Source organism: Cinclus cinclus, chromosome 6, assembly GCF_963662255.1.
Source record: "Cinclus cinclus chromosome 6, bCinCin1.1, whole genome shotgun sequence".
In the NCBI taxonomy this organism is placed as follows: domain Eukaryota; kingdom Metazoa; phylum Chordata; class Aves; order Passeriformes; family Cinclidae; genus Cinclus; species Cinclus cinclus.
In genome coordinates this window covers 39,211,930-39,229,088 of record NC_085051.1, presented here as the reverse complement: position 1 = coordinate 39,229,088, position 17,159 = coordinate 39,211,930, and the positions used below count along the sequence as shown (strand labels likewise).

The 17,159-nt window shown below is 39.2% G+C and overlaps 2 protein-coding genes across 6 annotated transcripts; one reads left to right on the top strand and one right to left on the bottom strand.

Annotated features, from left to right (window-relative positions):
* The first annotated feature begins 125 nt into the window (after positions 1–125).
* TRAPPC6B (trafficking protein particle complex subunit 6B) lies at positions 126–5,270 on the top strand. 3 transcript variants are annotated; one of them, XM_062494416.1, is made up of 6 exons: positions 126–440; positions 523–590; positions 1,673–1,790; positions 3,263–3,346; positions 4,378–4,471; positions 5,096–5,270. In XM_062494416.1, the coding sequence occupies exons 1-6, from the start codon at positions 360–362 to the stop codon at positions 5,125–5,127; spliced, it is 477 nt and encodes a 158-aa protein (XP_062350400.1). In that variant the 5' UTR covers positions 126–359; the 3' UTR covers positions 5,128–5,270. The 3 variants fall into 3 exon arrangements, with proteins under 3 accessions (XP_062350400.1, XP_062350399.1, XP_062350401.1); XM_062494415.1 differs by having other exon boundaries at positions 126–444; positions 479–590; XM_062494417.1 differs by lacking the exon at positions 3,263–3,346.
* A 724-nt stretch (positions 5,271–5,994) lies between these two features.
* Positions 5,995–14,853, bottom strand: GEMIN2 (gem nuclear organelle associated protein 2). 3 transcript variants are annotated; one of them, XM_062494452.1, is made up of 10 exons: positions 13,957–14,853; positions 13,367–13,451; positions 12,124–12,213; positions 10,112–10,171; positions 9,832–9,942; positions 9,206–9,250; positions 8,432–8,500; positions 7,020–7,130; positions 6,754–6,812; positions 5,995–6,431 (listed from the first exon to the last, which is right to left on the bottom strand). In XM_062494452.1, the coding sequence occupies exons 1-10, from the start codon at positions 14,076–14,078 to the stop codon at positions 6,392–6,394; spliced, it is 792 nt and encodes a 263-aa protein (XP_062350436.1). In that variant the 5' UTR covers positions 14,079–14,853; the 3' UTR covers positions 5,995–6,391. The 3 variants fall into 3 exon arrangements, with proteins under 3 accessions (XP_062350436.1, XP_062350437.1, XP_062350438.1); XM_062494453.1 differs by having other exon boundaries at positions 6,754–6,809; XM_062494454.1 differs by lacking the exon at positions 9,206–9,250.
* Positions 14,854–17,159: the final 2,306 nt, after the last annotated feature.

Sequence of the window (17,159 nt, the reverse complement as noted above, 5' to 3'; positions counted from 1 at the left end):
CGCGCTTCCCCGGCTGCAGTGACGTCACTCCGCGGCTCCCCGCGACGGGCAGGGGAAGGCACGGGCGCAGTCTCGAAGGCGGTGACACACGCGCGCCCCGCCCGGCTCCAGCAGTAGGGTGGGCGGGGCAGCTCCGCAGGAGGGACGCGTTTGATCCCCGGCTCCGGCCCTCACTCAGACCCTGGGATCCCCGCGCCGCCCGAGTCTGCGGACTCTGTAGAGCCTTAACGCCAGAGCCCCTTTCCCAGCGCTTCCCCGGCGGGGAGAGCCGGCCCGGCCGGCACTGCTGGGCCGCGCCGTCTCGGCCGGGAGCTCCCGGGGCTGTCCGGGCCCGCACGGAAGGGGCGGCGGCCCCGGCGATGGCGGACGAGGCGCTGTTCCTGCTGCTGCACAGCGAGATGGTGGCGGGGCTGTACCGCGCCGCCGAGCAGGGCGAAGGGGTGAGTGGGGCCGGGACCGCCCCGGGGCCGTCCGGCAGCGGCCGGGGCTGACGCTGCGGCCGCGGCGCCTTGTGTCTTGCAGGAGAACGGGCGCTGCACCACCAAGCTGGAGAGCATGGGCTTCCGCGTCGGGCAGGGGCTCATCGAGAGGTGAGTCCCCGCCGGGCCCTGGCAGCCGCTGCTCGTTCTCGGGGCTTTCACCTCGCCGGTGAAGCACACCTGCCCGGGCTGAGTGTGGTCCTTTGGCTGGACTGAGCGTGCGCCGCTCTTACCGTCAGTTGTTCTGGCATCTGCTCTTTCCGTATCTCGTTCGTGTGGGGACCTGTGTTTGCCTATCACGGGACAGTTTGGGAATGTGTTGTTTTCCTACTGTTTTCCGTCGTGAAAACTGAGTTAGGGTACATAGTTATTTTTAATACTTGGGTGTCTTTAATTCTACTTTGCGTAGACTTTTCCATGTTTCCCGCTTCTGCTGTGTTTTGTGACTTTATTATTTTATTCCTTTTCTGGTTGACTTATTAAACATAATTTTATGTTTGGCTGTTACTGTGTTTCGTTTTTATGAAGTGCTCTCAGTCCTCGGGACTGAGCAGCTCGGGCCCTTTGGCCCCTCGATGCAACTCCAGCGTCGTCGTTCTGAGGTTGTGTGGAGACTCTTGAGTTTCTGAAGTCATGCTTTTGTTGAATAAAGTCGTCCTTTAGTGCCAGATACAGACCCTCAAGGAGGATAAAGGGAGAAAAAGCTGAAATAAGCAACAGGAAGAGGTTCCTTCTGAAAAATGGGAACAAGTTTTATATGCCTGTTCGTGTGTTAGAGCTCTTTTGCCTGTTTGAAAGACTTTCCAAGGAGTAGTATAGGTGTGAGCATTTTGTTTATCTTCTATTTAGATACCTTGTTGAAGATAAAACTGATGGAGTACTTTCCACCTTTCTGTATGGCAACGATGTTTGATAATCATAGAATTCAAACAATTTATTCTGCGATCATATTGCAGATACTAAGATAGTACTATGTTGCTCTTAAGTTAAAATACTTGATGAATGCATAGTGAAGCTGGAATGATAGTGTACAATGGTTGGAAAAGGAACTTCTATAATAACCTAAAAAATTATGTTTCTAAAATACCATTAAAAATACCATCTTAATGTACCATTTACAAAGTTATTTCTATGTTTAGTTCGTCAGGTTATGTGTACTGTCATTATTATTCTATTTTTCACTTTTCTCTTAGGTTTACAAAAGACACTGCCAGGTTCAAGGATGAATTAGACATTATGAAGTTCATTTGCAAAGATTTTTGGACAACGGTATTCAAAAAACAAATAGATAACCTAAGGACTAATCACCAGGTACTCATGCTGTAGATTAGGATTTAATTTAGAAAGTCAGCGAGAGTTTTGAGTTGCTAATGTGTGTTTTGTTTCTCTTGGTCTGAATTAATTACCAGATAAGAATCCCAAAATGTTCCACATTTGTTTGTTGAAAAAGTGTGGTTTTTAATATTCATATTATCATGTAGCTTTAGAAGACAATTTAATAATTGCCCAGGATGTCTTTATTGCCACCCTGTTTGAAAAGACTAAATGCTTTAAATTTCATAGTCACTGTTGCAGTGTTACAGAAAGGACAGTAATGATTACAGTTGATTGACATTTTAACAAGAACTTTTTAATCTGTCTCTTAATAAATGTTAGTTAAAAATAGTAAAAAGTGTTGTTACTCTCTTAGCATCTATTTAAATTGAATGGTTGCTGTGATTTTTTTTTTTTTTTTTTTTTACTTTGGAGAATGTTAAGTTTTCAGCAGTCAAGAGAGCTGTAATCTATTGAAAACACTTGTTTAAGAAACAGTGGAGAAACTTCTCAGATTTGCATGTAGGTGACATTGTGCTGTATCTATGTGCTTTCCTGTATTAGCAGCTGCAGTTCTTAAAGCCAGATCAAAATAACTTAAGGAGCCATTTTACAAGAGTAAAAGATCTTTTACCCATTCAATGGCTTGGGTTTCTTATGGCTATTTCCCTGTTGTGTTAAATTAGGAAGAAGAGAATTTGTATGAGGCTTGTGCCAAATAAAATAGGTTTTGTTTATCAAGTAATAACAGATAATTATTACTTTAGAAGTCTGGAGTTTTAATAAAAAAAATCTGCGGTATTGAGCTTAAGATCTTAACTGTGTATGTAGCCTTAATTTAAGTTCAAGGCTTATGGAATTCTGAAGTAGCACAGTCAATAGCAAGGAAATTTAAAATGACAGGTGTAGATAAAGCTATACTGTGTTTATACTTAATTTATTAAGATGCCTATTATTGCACAAAATTGTATTGTAGAAAATGCCAGGCTTTTACATTGATTGTCTGCTGGGTGTTATTGGCTGTACTGGTATTAAGAGAAATAATTCCCACTGAATTTGAGAATAGGAAGAGAGATATGCAAAACCCAATGAAGACTGACATTTGAATGTAAAAAACAAAATGCAATTGATATATTACCAAAGACTTTCTAGTATGGAACTATTTTTTTATGATCGCTGGGAGGACACTTCCAAGGTGAAAGGTACATAAACCTCTTTTGGGGTTAACTGATTGTATTTTTATCTAGGGGTTTTGTTGTATATTCATAATTAAGTATCTTTTCTTTTTATATTCCTTGTAAGTAAATAATACAATTTAAACTTAAATCACATATTCCCTAATTTAAAATTTTATTTTTCACCATGAGGTCATATATATTTTATCTACAAATCAATTCCATTCACAGAAAATGTGGATTTTATATTACTGCACGTTTAACTAAGCCCCTCATTTTTTTCTTTTTAAACAGGGTATTTATGTCCTTCAAGACAATAAATTTCGTCTGTTGACACAAATGTCTGCAGGAAAGCAGTATTTAGAACATGCACCAAAGGTACCCTTCAATTTTATGTGTGTGGGGGCGTCTCCTGGTTTGAATTACCTTGACCTATGAATAACTTTAAATTTTGTAATTAAATAGATAAAAACTGTTCTAAAGGGCACCTAAAGATATGCCTTCTGAACCTGTGTGCTTTTTAGAAAGGCACCCTAGTTTAGAACAGTGGATTTATAGGTAAAAAAATGGTTATTATGGAACTTGCTTCTGTTACCTTTGAGTTACTTCATGGTGAAAGCTTGTCTGCAACTAACTGCCCCTGTCACACAAATTCTCTTCAGGAAGCATGTGTTTTCAGAAACTTTTTTAAAATTACCAAAACACATTTAGAAGATGCTATTTGTTATGTAAAACAAGCTTCTGAGATCATGTGATTGTTCAGAAAGATCTTCCATCGATTAAAAATAGTTTTGAGTGCAAGATGCTGAGTTACAGTAATAGGTTCTGCAGAGGGACTGATTTTACTTGAACTATCATAAGAGCACTTTGATCAGGTGGATATAGAAATGGACATTCAGTTCTATTTTGTTTTCTTAATTCTTGATCTTAGTCCTCCCAATTGGCTACTGTCCTTGGGGTTTTTTTTGTGTGTTTGGTGAAACGTTTCTTTTATTTTGCAATACACATTTTAAATATCTGCAGGCCTTTGTATTGCAAGGTATAGCCTAAGCGAGAATGCTGTCTTGGACTGTTTCTCCTTTGTTGGCTTTAATACCAGTTGCTAATTTCAGCCAAGTCTTGGGAAGTAATTGTTTTAAGGATATTAAGTTCGGGTTTATTCAGAATATTAAGATACAGGTTTAATGGAAAGTGACTCAAAATGCTGCCTCTAATGAGAACATCTGTGTAGTGAGCTCCACTCCACCAACTATGGGAGATTTCATCTGTTAGAGACTGACAAAAGTCTCTCAAAACCTTCCTGGTTTTCTGTTGTCCAAGTATTAAATCATGTTCTTGAGTACTTAGTTTCAATCTTTATCAACAAGCTTCACTGTTCACACTCATTTGAAATGCAACTTTGTATTTAGTATTTAGCATTCACCTGTGGACTAATCAGAGGAGGCCTATCAAATCTGGGAATAAAGAGTATTGTAACAGCTGAAGTTTCATCAATGCCTGCATGTAAGTAGTACTTGGAGTATTCAGTTATTAGCTCAGTTGGTAACTTTCCTGACTGACTGTTGAAGTTATAAGCATTTTTCAAGGTGGGATTCGTTTGAAGCTGCTGGGCCATAGGAGTCCATGTGAACTTCAGGATATGGCTTACCACTAAATCCTTTAGTATTTAGAAGCACTGACAGAGGATAAGCCTCCATGATGTTGAGTGGAGATCAAAATTAAAAAGTTGTATTTACATTTAGAAGCATCACTTTTAAGGATGATTGTCCAGATGGTTATTTGCACAAGTGAAGATATTTCTCCATAGGAGTCATTCAGAATATTAGTAAGTGAAGACCATTGTAACTACGTAAGATGCTCAATTAAAAGTGTTCCACAGACTTGGTTTAGCTGACAAAACTTCTGTGATGTGGGATATGGTAAACTTACAGGGAAAAAAATAATTGAGAAAAGCTGTTCAGTGTGGAATTAGAACTTAAATGCTTAATAATGGTTCAACTGCTTACAATTAAGCTATAAGATTAAAATGTTCCTTACTATTTTTTTGAAAAAATTGTACAAGAAAATAATTACTTGGAGAAATAATTCTAATGGTAATAATGTGCTCTGACTCTGCTTTTCCTGCAGGTAAATTTCAGGTCATGATACAGAAGATGTAGAGCACATTAAAATCTGGATATCTACTTTAAAAAGCCTTTGTATGTGGATTCAGTATCTTGGGTCAGTCTTGTATATAATATGTAAATTATAGCAGTGTGCAGCACAATTCCAAAATAAATAATAAATGCTAATCAAAATAGCATTATGCTTGTGTCTTGGTATGAAATTTATTCTATACCAAAGTAATAATATCCACATGGCAAAAACTGTGTACTCTACCTATTCAGCAAAACATTTCAATTACCAAAAGAGCCTGGAAAACCAGAGGCAAGAGTTTGAGAACAGAGAAAAGTCCTGACCAAGACTAAATCTGAATAAGAAACTAATGCGTGTTGTGTTGCCCAGTGTGAATGCCCAGCTGCTACCTTTCCCCATTCACTCTGAACTGGGAGGTAGGGACTGCTTTTGTGTTACTTTGAAGTTAGCACCTGAGCCAACAGCTCACACATCATTAAAAATGTTAGGTGGAGACCTTTGTAGGAATGTAGTTTGGGGCAATAGAAGAAAACTTGTTTTTACATAGTTCAGCAGTTTTTCCTGTCCCTAAAATTGTCAGCTGTTCCTTGTGTCAGAACGATTTATGCCTAAGGCCAACTATACTGGCCAAAGAAGGAAATTTATTCCACCTTGTTGTGCATAAACTCAATGTAATTGTTTTCAATTGCTAGCTATGGTTTACTTCTGTAATGTACTAGAAGTAGTACTGTTTACATGCTGGCTCTGCTTGAACTGCTAAGCAGTGCTAGAGCTCAGCCACCAGAACTTGGAAAAAAAGACATTCAGCCCAAAGTCTTCAGATTTCTATAGTAAGGCTGCTGTTAAATAATATGGAGTGAGAAAACCCACAATGTTTAAGAACAGTCTTTTAAATCCTTCAGTTTTATTTAAAAAGTCCTCAATAAGTCTGTTAGAAAAAGAATAATTATTTGTAATGCAACATCAGACTTCACCCAATAGCAGTGTCCATAGATTACTCAGATTGTAGAAATTTCTAACCAAAAATGCGGTTTTCAAAGACAGGACCTTGAGAGATGATGCTGGACACTTCAGTTACCACTTTACAATGATGGCATTGGAGACACTGACAATCTCAGCTAAAACTCAGCTGAAGTTATTCACAGCTGTCCCAAATGCTTTAGTGCGAGGGTATTCTGAAAGGATTGTGTAGTATTTCAGGTCTGAACAATGCAGTGTCCTGCTGTTAACTCTGATAATGCTGTTTGTACTGTGGTGAGCCAAAATAGTGGATGTTCTCAAAACAGCCTAGGAAGGCTCATCAGCCAGGTCACGTTGATCGAAGTACCTAGGAATGAAGTGGAATATGGTAAGAAACCTCCAGTACAATGTACTCCTTACTTCAAGTTGTCCAACCCATTGCTTTCTAGCTCATCTTTTAGTGTTGCTATCATAATTATGGCTTCGTGAGTCAGAGGGCGCATCTGAAGAAAAGAATAAGCTGACTTTACTCTTGGGTATATATGAAATCCTTTTAGCTAAGTGTATTTGCTGCATTGCCACAGGGTACTTTTACTGACTTTCACTTTTAAAAGGATTTATGTTAGTACAAATAATCAGACACTTGTGCTGGACATACATTACTGGTTTAGGTGTATAATTTGCATTACCTGCTAACTAAGCAGATGATCAAGTTCAGAGCTGATATCTGTTCTTCATTCTTGTTCTGCTGGAAAAGAGAGAAATATTACAACAGCTCTTGTTACCTGTGTCAAATAGAGAAGCTGTTACATGCCATGTTATGTGCATTTGTAGTCTTCCCTTCATTCTCAAGCAGACTTAGGACATGAAAAATTAATTATTAAGACTTCTGAAAAATGATCCTCCTTACCTGCTAAATTCACCAAGTCCTCTGCACAGTTACATTAAGTCTTACCTCCAGAGCCCTGACTTCTGAACATCGCCTTGCCAGCTGTCGAATAAGGGAGTGAGCTTCAGGTAACAAAGGTTTTTCAAGGCATGCCAACAGTGCATAAAGCCACCTACCCTGTGAGGATTCAAATAACAGAGTTTTAATTCTGAGCATTTCCTTGAAGATTCAAGCAATTCATGTTACAGAGAGCTGGACTGAAGTGTAGCTCTCAAAACAAAACTGCATTCAAGTGCCATATGCTGTAACTGAATTTTGAAAACCACATTAGACACTTCTTGGTAGACAGTTCTGTGACTCTAGGTAAGATTCCTGTAAGCACTGCTCCTGGGTTTCCTGGCATCTTTTTGAATGCTGGCAAAGATATAAATTATTATAGCTGATTATTTTAGTAATATCTAAACATTATTACTTAGCTATTAATTTTTAACTTCACAATCTGTGAAGAATATTCCTGAAGAGTGAATGTATGAACTCAGATCTTTGTGGAATCAGGGGTTAGATCTGCTTTAAGATTTGTACCACTGTGAAAATATGTCCTTTGAGTTTTACATCTACTGCGTTCTTACAAACTTAATTTCTTAATTTTTTAGTAGTCTAACTTCATAATTTAATCACAGTGTTTAGTGGCCTTCATTATGGGACTTAAAAGTCAGTGTGCACATTTTCTGCAACATATATACTGGTTAAAAAGGAAACAGTCTTCTACAGGAAAGGACAGAATGTGAAAGGTCTTTAAGTGACTGAAAAAATATAGTGAAACTATGCTAAGCATCATGTAATTTTTCATTACTCTTTTGCTTTGTGGTACTGAAGGAGATGAGATGTATTCCACCAAGGTCTTCTGTAGATATGGTACCATTACACAGCTGGTCAGTATAGTTGTGACCAAGCTCCATGCCTATGCAGCCTGTCAGTCAGGGGTTCTTAGTAGGTTTGATTTGTCAGCACATGCAGCTAAGCTTTCTGGTCTGTGCTGCATGTGGAAAGATTGAATGTGTCTTTGCCAGCACACTGTAATGCACCTCCAAACTAAATCAGAGTTGTTGGTAAATAGTGTGCAGCACCCTGACAGAACCAAAGCTGCTGTGATCTCTCTCCTCTCCTAAACCTTGATACTTATCAAACCTTGTGGCTTAAGTTAGTGGGGCAAGCGATACAAAGGGGATGGAGTTTGGGCAGTACTTTTTATGTCTGTATCTGTTATGCTTTGTAATTTTAGCCTTCTAAAAACATCTGTAAATACTCATTTAAGTATCTAAACAAGAAAGTTTTGAAAGTAACAATATGATGCAACCATCTAGAGAACTCTTTAGAAAATTAAAATAATTTAATAGAAAACCAGAAAAACATAGAAAATAATTTATTCTTTGTTTAATGCATTCATGTGCAAGTAGTTAGAATAAATCAACACTTACCAGTTCTGGAGTAAATTTTTTCTCTCCAAACCAGCTTATCAGGTATTCTAAGACACTGGTTACTGTTGCCTTCAAAAAAGGAACAGAAAGAGACAACATAGTATCTGCAACATTTTGTTTTGCTGCTTTTCTGCCTGAAGGATTTTATTATATAAAAAGTATTTCTACTCCACACTATTTATTCCAGGTTGAAGTTACATGTAAGGGTAAAGTAAGTGTTAAAGTACCACTTTTTGGGAAAAACTTTGTATGAAATGAAGTAATTTTCTGTGTTAACAAAAAAGTTATGGATAAGTAGCTACAGATTAGGAAAGAGGCATCACACTGACTGACTGGTTGGTTGTGTATAATGGTGACAAGTGGGAAATGTAGTAAAGGAAAGATAAGCGTGATTCTTCTAGCTTTGCAATGTACATAGAAGCTCCCAATCAAATTGAAGGACTGCACTTAAAACACTAAATTAGAAATTTTAAAACATTGTAAAGCACCTATTGGGGTATTCAGCAAAAATTCAAACATTGTATGCTACAGAGAAACTACAACAACAATATACTTTCAGAACTAGTTATGAAAAATATTTGCTTGTAAAGTTATTTGTAGCTGAATGTGAGATAATGAATACATATTTTCCTTCTCAGTGTACAGTGAACAGAATTTGTAATAAACAACTGCCTACTCTAGGCATAGAAAAATAGATTAGCCTTTGGCAATAGAACATGAGAAATAATGATAATTTAGGCAATGGCACTATATGATTCTAAGAGATAAGCTTACCTGATTCATCCTACTTACAATACTTAGCAAAGGGGGAAAGCCCATCTGAAAAATAGCAAGTTGGAAAATGCAAACATTATCACAAACATTTTTGTTCTAATTTAGAACGAGCTACAATTTTAATTTCATGTTCAGACACTTGTAGTGATTTGAAAGTCTGTTCTGAGCTTTAAAATTTATTTTAAAAGTATCTTAAAGAAAGTTGAAGGTCCAGTGAAATATCAGAGCACCTTGCTTCTACTGGTACTTGTTAAAGTCTTGGTTTTTTTAAATGATGTTGTAAAGAACATGTTTGTATGGTATCACATATGAGGAGGGTAACCACATATCACTATGCAAAAAAACACTGAAGCAGACCATGAAGAAAACTTCCATTCTGTTCAGTGAGAACAAAGTAATGACTTTAGCTGATAAGAGATGAAGGAACTCTTCAAATTTTGACTGAAGACATAGACTTATTTTCTGCTTCATTTAGTTTCTGCATGAAAAGGATGTACACTGGGACTTTCTGGGCTCACCAGAGCCTACTTTCTATTTGGCACAAAGTGGTAATAAACAGTAGGATTGTTTCTGGCAGTTAGTCTAGAAAACAGCTTCTGAAAATGAAATAGAAGTTCTATACTCACCTTCATGTAATCAATTCCTAAATTTTCATTATCAGGTAATGCAGCTATTTCTGAGTATACTCTTTCACCAAGGCAGAACTTCTTCCAGCCTTCTTCATCCTCTGATTTTGGCTGAAGTAAATAAAAATAAATGAAAACTGTGTAATACTGTTATCTTGAAGACACTGGAAAAGACTTGATAATACTCATAAATTGCTGCATGCAACTGTATAGCAAGATTAACTGTGGATTCAGTAACTGGAGAAACAAAGCAGAGAGCACTGTTACGAATTTTACTCACCATAGTAACATTGCTGTCCAAATGTTGTGACCGCCAGTGATTCCTGTGCTTGTTCAGGCTCTGAGTAATTAAAACAAAGACAAATCCCAGTTTAACTCTGCAGTTATTTTATCTTAGCCACAAGGGCTCTTCGTTATTCTTAAAATGAATGAAAAGTATATTTTAGGATTTTCTATGAACCAGTAGATATATAGCCAGTACAGCTGGCTAAATATCTCCCATGCCTCTTAGCAGAAATATAATTAAGATGCTCATGCTGGGTTTTTGGAAGTAATGTTAAAGCTGAAGGCATTTTAAAGTCTATTCCATAAGGTTAAGCTGAGGTGGTAAGCTTTAATAGCTTAATTCTAGACTTTTCTTGTTAGAACAATCTTAAGAAAAAACCCACTTTGATTTAATCCAAAAGCACACATAAAGCCAATATCCTGTTTCCAACAGTAGTCGGTCTCTGTATCAGAGGCCTACAGAATTATTTGAAAGAAGGCAAGTATGATTTCTTAGCACATTTCTTCTACCTGGCAGGAAACCTGTGTAAAACAAATTGGCCTGATTAACAGTTATTGGTAGAGAGCTGTAAATGTTCTATCGCAGAAGAAATTTGTCTCCCACTCCAGTTGTCACTGTAGCTGTAAAAGACCACTGAAAACGCTCTAAGTAACAGCAGTAGTTGATGCAGTAGTTGAACAAGAATTCTGATGCTCTTTTTTGGTTTTAAATACTTTTAGGATAGTCTCATTTCAGTGTTAATTTTGGCACAGATGAGGAGACAATTGATTTGAGCATAAAAGAAATACCTATACAGTGAATAAGCCTTTAGATGTCAGTTTCCTTAGTTCTGCTTAGATTATGTCTAATATACAGGATGCAATGTGATCCCTTGCAGAAACAGGGGTAGCTCAGCTACTGTTTACAAGGTAGATGCAGTAGTACAGATCTCCTCCTTCACTGAACTTTCCTCCTGAAAGAAACACGGTACATGAGCTCATGCAGAGGTCAGTGCTAGAGCAGCTCCTAGCTGGTCACACCTCAGTGCTTGAGGTACTCCTACAATCAATGCAATATCATTGCATTGTAAACATGCTGTCTGCAGCACTGGAGTCACAAATGACCTCTGCATACATCTTTATTGTATTTTCCATTTCCCCCTTTTTGAACTGTGCATAGAGAATAGTAGAATCATAGATTTAGGTTCAAAGGGACTTTCACAGGCCATCTTCCATGGGCAGGGGCATCTTCAACTAGATCAGGCTCAGAGCCACATCCAACTTGGCCTTTAGTGTTTTGAGAGATGGGACATCCACCCCTCTCTGGGCAACCTGTGCCAGTGTTTCACCACCCTCATTGTAAAAAAGTTCTTCCTTATATCTAATCTAAATGGACCCTCCTTCAGTTTAAAACTTTAGTAAAGCTTAGCTGAACTTAGAACCTTCACCCTTCAAGATTGCTTAATTTTCTGTTCTTGTTGTGTTATTTCAAGCAGGGTGCAAATGTATCCAGAAAGATTAAAGACTATGCTAACTCTATAACCTTACAAATATGTTTTACCAAATCAATATTTCTTCTCATAATGGATTTCTACCTCTGTCAACAGGTTCCTAAATGGACTGTATTAATGGACGTTATGAATCTCTTGATGGGTTAGAATCCACTTGGTTCTTAGTTAATGTTGAGTTCTGCAGAACATTTCTTGCAAGCACTATGTTTTACTATAACTGCATAACATCACAGGGGTTTTTGTCCTTCCTCAACTACACCATATCACTTAATCTAAATATGGATATACTTTTGTTGAAGGAAAATTTCTTAAATGTGACTTTCTATAATTCTATCTGATGTTTAAAAGCCACACAGTATATGCTCAATTAGCTTTCAAGAACTTAAAACACTTGCCTGTGAACATCTACCCTGCTACAAAATCATAACATTTCTATACCAGATATGAAGTTATCCCCTGTAAATCACAGATATGTTCCAACTAGACGGTTCAAGACCCCTCACAGATGATCTCATACCTGACGGACAGCTGAGAAATTGGCCACTTGCTGCTGCTGCCACTTGAGCGTTGGAGAGTATCCCTCAGGAGCAGGCTGACATCCAGAAATCTAAGGAAACACTGGCAGTAATTATAATGTAAAGAGAGCTTTATAAGAAGAATGCTTAAGAACAAGACAATCAGCAAATGTTTACTGTCAGGTAAACAATATCCTTTAAAATCTTCACCTAAGAAAGGTAATTCCATTACCACATCCAAGGCTGAGTTAAGATTTTGGTTTAGACAAAATATCTTCTTTTTGATTCTTCCCATATGTACACAAGAAGGAAACCTAAGTGTTCAAAATACATGGTCAAAGAATTACTTAAGGTCTTCTTTTCAGCAACTGTTCTACTTTAATCTCCCTGCTCATAAAAAGCAGGATGCTGTTTCCTTATCTGGAACAGATACCATCACTCTTAGGCATTCTACCTGTCAAGACAGTAAGCTGAGGAAGACAGAAGACCATAAAACCATCTAGGAAATTAAGTCTGACAGTTAAGTAGATGTAACCTCTTTAAAGATTAGCATGAAAGAATTATTAAACAAAACCTTTCTACAAGTGTTTAAGAATGTCACTACACAGATGAGACAGATGAAGACAACGGCTACAGAAGTTACAAGGTCATGTCAGTATTAGAAACTTTGAGAAATCTAGTAGTGAAATCTCAGGTTATGTCGTTGTCTTTGGGGAAAGGCAAACTATTTCAAAGTAGTAAAAATCAAGCTGGCAGGGCAATGCAACAACAGAAAAATCTGCTTCAACAGTAAGGAAAAATTCCAATAAAATATTCCTTCCAAAAGGAAAGAAGTGGTGCTAGAATTTAATCTAATTTTAATAAATCTTAGCTGCACTTACTACTCTTACACTACATATAAACTTAAACCCAAAGACAGGTATGGATATATTTTTCTTCTAAAATTTATGCAGGTTTTATAATTAAAAAATTGCAAAATTTAATGCAACATTTGATTTCCTCAGACAGTAAAACAGTCTGCTGCATATTGAATAGTATGGAGATTATAAATTTAATCAGTTAGAAAGACTGCTGTTACCCAGCAGTTGAGCAGGGTTTTCTTCAAACATAGACATTTAATTCTGTAGATGCTTTTAGAATCTAGCAATGCTATATAGTTATGGAAATGAAATCAAACATCATTATAGTACCATCTTTCCCCTTTTTTTGTCCCCTCTCAAATCGAGTAAAAGCTCTTAAACTTACTGAAATGTTTACTGTCGGCTTCTTTTTCAATTTTCTGGGATCTATTTGTGCCACGACCACTTCAGGACATCGAGCTGCTTCAATCCTACAAAATAAAATCAAGTGGGCTGCGTTCTTCCTTTCCTGTAAAAGGTTGATATACACCGGATGTCTTTGGAATACTCATAAAATCATGGAGAGACAAATCACGATCACCGAATCCAACTCCGTTCACAGGACAACCCAGAAATCACACCCTGTGCCCGAGGGCGCTGTCCAAACGTTTCTCGAACTCTCAGGCTTGGTCCTGTGACCGCTGTCCTGGGGAGCTGTTCCAATGCTCAACAACCCTCTGGGTGAAGAACCTTTTCCCGACAGCCAGCCTAAACCTCTCCTGGCACGGCTTCATGTCATTTCCTCGAGTCCTGTCGGCGGTCACGAGAGGGAAGGGATCGGCACCCGCCCCTCCCGCAGGTGTGCAAAACACCGACTGTGCCGGCCTAGGGCAGCACCGCGCGGCCGCCCTGGAGCGCCCCGTCACGAAGCCCGGCCCGGGCAGCACCGAGGCGAGGTGACGGGCCCGGCCCCGGCCCATCCGCCCCGCCACTCACTGGACGCGCTTCAGATACTCCTGGGGTGTCCTGGGAGGCACGGTGGGATCGAAGTCCTCGGCCAGGTCACAGTCGCCCACGGGCAGCAGCCGCGGCATCAGCTCCTCCAGGCCCGGCTCCATGGCCGCGCCGCCCCGGCGGCAGAGCCCGCCCGGCTGCCGCTGTTCTCGCGAGAGCGGGGAGGTTCCCGCGGAGCCGTGCGGGCGGCCCGGCCGCGCTCGGCCTCGCTCCCGGGTGTGCCGCCGTCTGCTCGGGGCCTCTCGGTTGTCCTGGGAACCGCCGCCGGGGAACTAAGGAAATATGGCCAAAGAGCGGGGGCAGAAAGGGCTTTGCCAGTTCACTGCCCATCAAACTAGGCCTATTTTTGTGGTGAATAGGTGTAAACTTTTAGCAACTTCTTTCATTAGGCCCTGTGGCGTTATTCTAATGCACTGTAGTTTTTGCCAAAGGTTCTTTAAAACTCACCCACTAGTACTCTCTTATTTTACCTGTGAACGGCCAGTATTCGTAATACTTGTCCCTTCCTTGAAATTCTTTGAGATCTGTGGTTAACGACAGTTACGTTGAAGTTAATGATTATAAATTTACACAGTTTCCATTCTGGAAAGGATCAATGCCAGAGTTGTTGCTGTATGAGTTTTTCTGAAGACTGTAATGTGGGACCACTCACAAGCCAGACAGCAAGGTAGCATTTGCACAGGGGCATTGTTTCCCAGGTAAGATAAAAAGCAGAAGGATGATGCTGTATTACTTACATTGTGTATTATGAAATTTCTGTTGCACAAAATGTCAATCAGTATATTATCTTTCCGATAGTTCTGCATGCAAAGCCTATTCAGATCTAAATCAGAGTAGTTTTAGATACTTCTGACACAAGTTTAAAAGAAAACAATGGTTTTTTTTTTAAATCCCGTGCAAGTCTGTGTTTCAGTAGTTCTAAATAAACATCTACCTTAACTCCTCCTCTGCAATGGCTTTTGTTTGTTTTAAGGTATTTCCAAAAGCACTTACGTGTACCAGGGAGTTTTATTTCTAAACCCGGATCTAACGTCCTAGTTGAGTATGCAGCAATTGCAGTCACCACTAGAAATAAAACCTGCTTAGTTAAGCCTACAGTGATAACTCTGGAAAGGCTGACTGATGATCAAGACAAAAACTTTGGTAAGTCCACCTATATAAAGTTCATTTCTAATACTTCAGTAATATTCAGAACTTATTTTTCCTATTTCTTGTAAAGTCCAGAATTATGAACAGAAAGAGAAACCACAGCTATAAATACACTTTAAATATACTTTCTATCTTTAGTTTACTTTTGCTGGAACTTACCATTGATCCTTTTTTAACAAAGCAACATATTTTTAATTATTACAGATAGTCTTCCACAGGTAATAAAATTGTTCCTAGCATGTCTTACCAACAATGCTGATGCAATGGCTAACAAATATGACTCAGTGGAGAAAGAGGAAAATTAAACTGGAAATGTATATATTTTTCCTCTACTGCTTAGGTTAAGGAAGAATACTTTTCCAAAGAAAGGGTGAGCTGCATTAATATGTGCCTGGTTTGGCTTATAAAAAAAATTTTAAAAAATAGTAACACATAAATTCTGCATATGAAAAATTAAAATGCTTTCAATCTACATTATAGATAAGAATATAGGGAGCTACCAAAATATTTTCTTATTATGAGTAAATGAGTGTATATCGATTCTCTACTTTTTTCCTTCTTGATTTTCTCTGTGGTTCTCACCATTGTAACAGTGGCAAGACTTTTCTTTAAGTTTAGAGCTTCGGATTGAGCTATTATGTAATGAAATTTAATTGTGCTGAAGATTAATTAAAAATACTGAATATCTTTTATTTGTAGTGAACTTTCAGAGTAGTATACTTTCCTGTTTTCCCTTCTTGTCTTTTGAGTGTCTTTAAATGTCAGTTCTTTTATTTATAGAGGTAATCCTGCAGTTTAGACTTCAGAACTTGCCTCTTAGGTAGTTTTCTGAAAATTTAACAAAGTATTTGAATGCTTTTGAAATTACAACACTGAGTCATCTTCTGTGCATCTATTTGAAGTTCGCAGTGTTGTGGGGTTTTGGGGTTGATTTCTTTTTTCTTTTTTCTTTTGAGTTCAGAGTGAGGATGTTATATTGGCAGGCTCTTGCGTAGTACTCCCACAAATGGCAGTGAGATTTGTGGACGAGGAAATTTAAAATCACTCCTGTAAATTCTGCTGTTGTTTACCTGTTCATGTTTTTAGACTGAAGATACTGGAGACAGTAATGGTAAAGAAATTCTATCATAATCACATTTAACATATACGAAAAGAGGGTAAGGTTGTTTTAGTAATTTGTATTTGCTTGGTGGTCACAGAATGTTTTCCGAGTTGCAGTGAAGGAGGGAGGATATGGTAGTCAGTCAGCAGAATGTTTTTCAGTCCTCCCTCATGTCTGGATTAGTTGCACTAAGACATCTCAGGAAAGATAGAGGTTACTGTTCCGGCCTTTCATGACAGGCTTGCTGAAAACAATTCCTGAAACTGAAGAGTCACTATAACTTGGGTTTGGGGATAAAAAATTGACCATACTAACAAAAAACCCGAACAAACACATATAGTAGTGGCTACGTGATAGTTACCGTAGATAGTAAACAAACGTGTTAAATATTTATAAATACGAGATAAAGGATTGTTCCAGGAATCCCCAGGAATGTAATTTCAATATATTTATTTTTCACCAGGCATTTAGAAGAAACATGTAAACAATCTTCCGGATAAAAAAGTTGCCGTTAAGTACACATGGTGGAAGATGGGAACGAACAGGGTGAGCTCAAGGACTCCCGGAAGCCCGGCTGTTTCGATCCCGAGAAATTCCGTGCCGGACAGAGCAGCAGCGGGCAGAGCAGCGGAACCACCGGCCGGACCGCGGGCAGCCCCGGTACCCGCGGGCACCGGCGCAGCTCGGGGCAGCCGGGCGCTGCCGGCGAGGAGAGAAGACAAAACTGCCCCCCGTGGTCGGGATGCCTTTTTTCCTGGATGGATTTGGGATCGAGATGCAGACGACCGACCTTCAGAAGAAAGAGGAACAGGGCAGCGAACGCACACACGCGAGCGGGAGCTGCCAAGGCGGCGAAGCGACAGCCCGAGCTGCGCGATGGCTGCGGCCGGCCCCGCCGCGCTGGCCGGGGCGGCCCGGGGGCTGCCCCGGGGCG

What these genes read in the sequence shown, in the direction of transcription:
- GEMIN2 (XM_062494452.1), bottom strand. Translation starts at nt 14,078, where the DNA reads ATGGAGCCGGGCCTGGAGGAGCTGATGCCGCGGCTGCTGCCCGTGGGC. An exon ending in AAAAATTTACTCCAGAACTG is followed by an intron (nt 7,131 to 8,431) that starts GTAAGTGTTGAT and finishes GAATCCTCACAG; the next exon opens with GGTAGGTGGCTTTATGCACT. An exon ending in ATCATCTGCTTAGTTAGCAG is followed by an intron (nt 6,432 to 6,753) that starts GTAATGCAAATT and finishes CTTCATTCCTAG; the next exon opens with GTACTTCGATCAACGTGACC.
- TRAPPC6B (XM_062494415.1), top strand. Translation starts at nt 360, where the DNA reads ATGGCGGACGAGGCGCTGTTCCTGCTGCTGCACAGCGAGATGGTGGCG. An exon ending in GGGCAGGGGCTCATCGAGAG is followed by an intron (nt 591 to 1,672) that starts GTGAGTCCCCGC and finishes CTTTTCTCTTAG; the next exon opens with GTTTACAAAAGACACTGCCA. An exon ending in ATTTAGAACATGCACCAAAG is followed by an intron (nt 3,347 to 4,377) that starts GTACCCTTCAAT and finishes CTTTGTATTTAG; the next exon opens with TATTTAGCATTCACCTGTGG.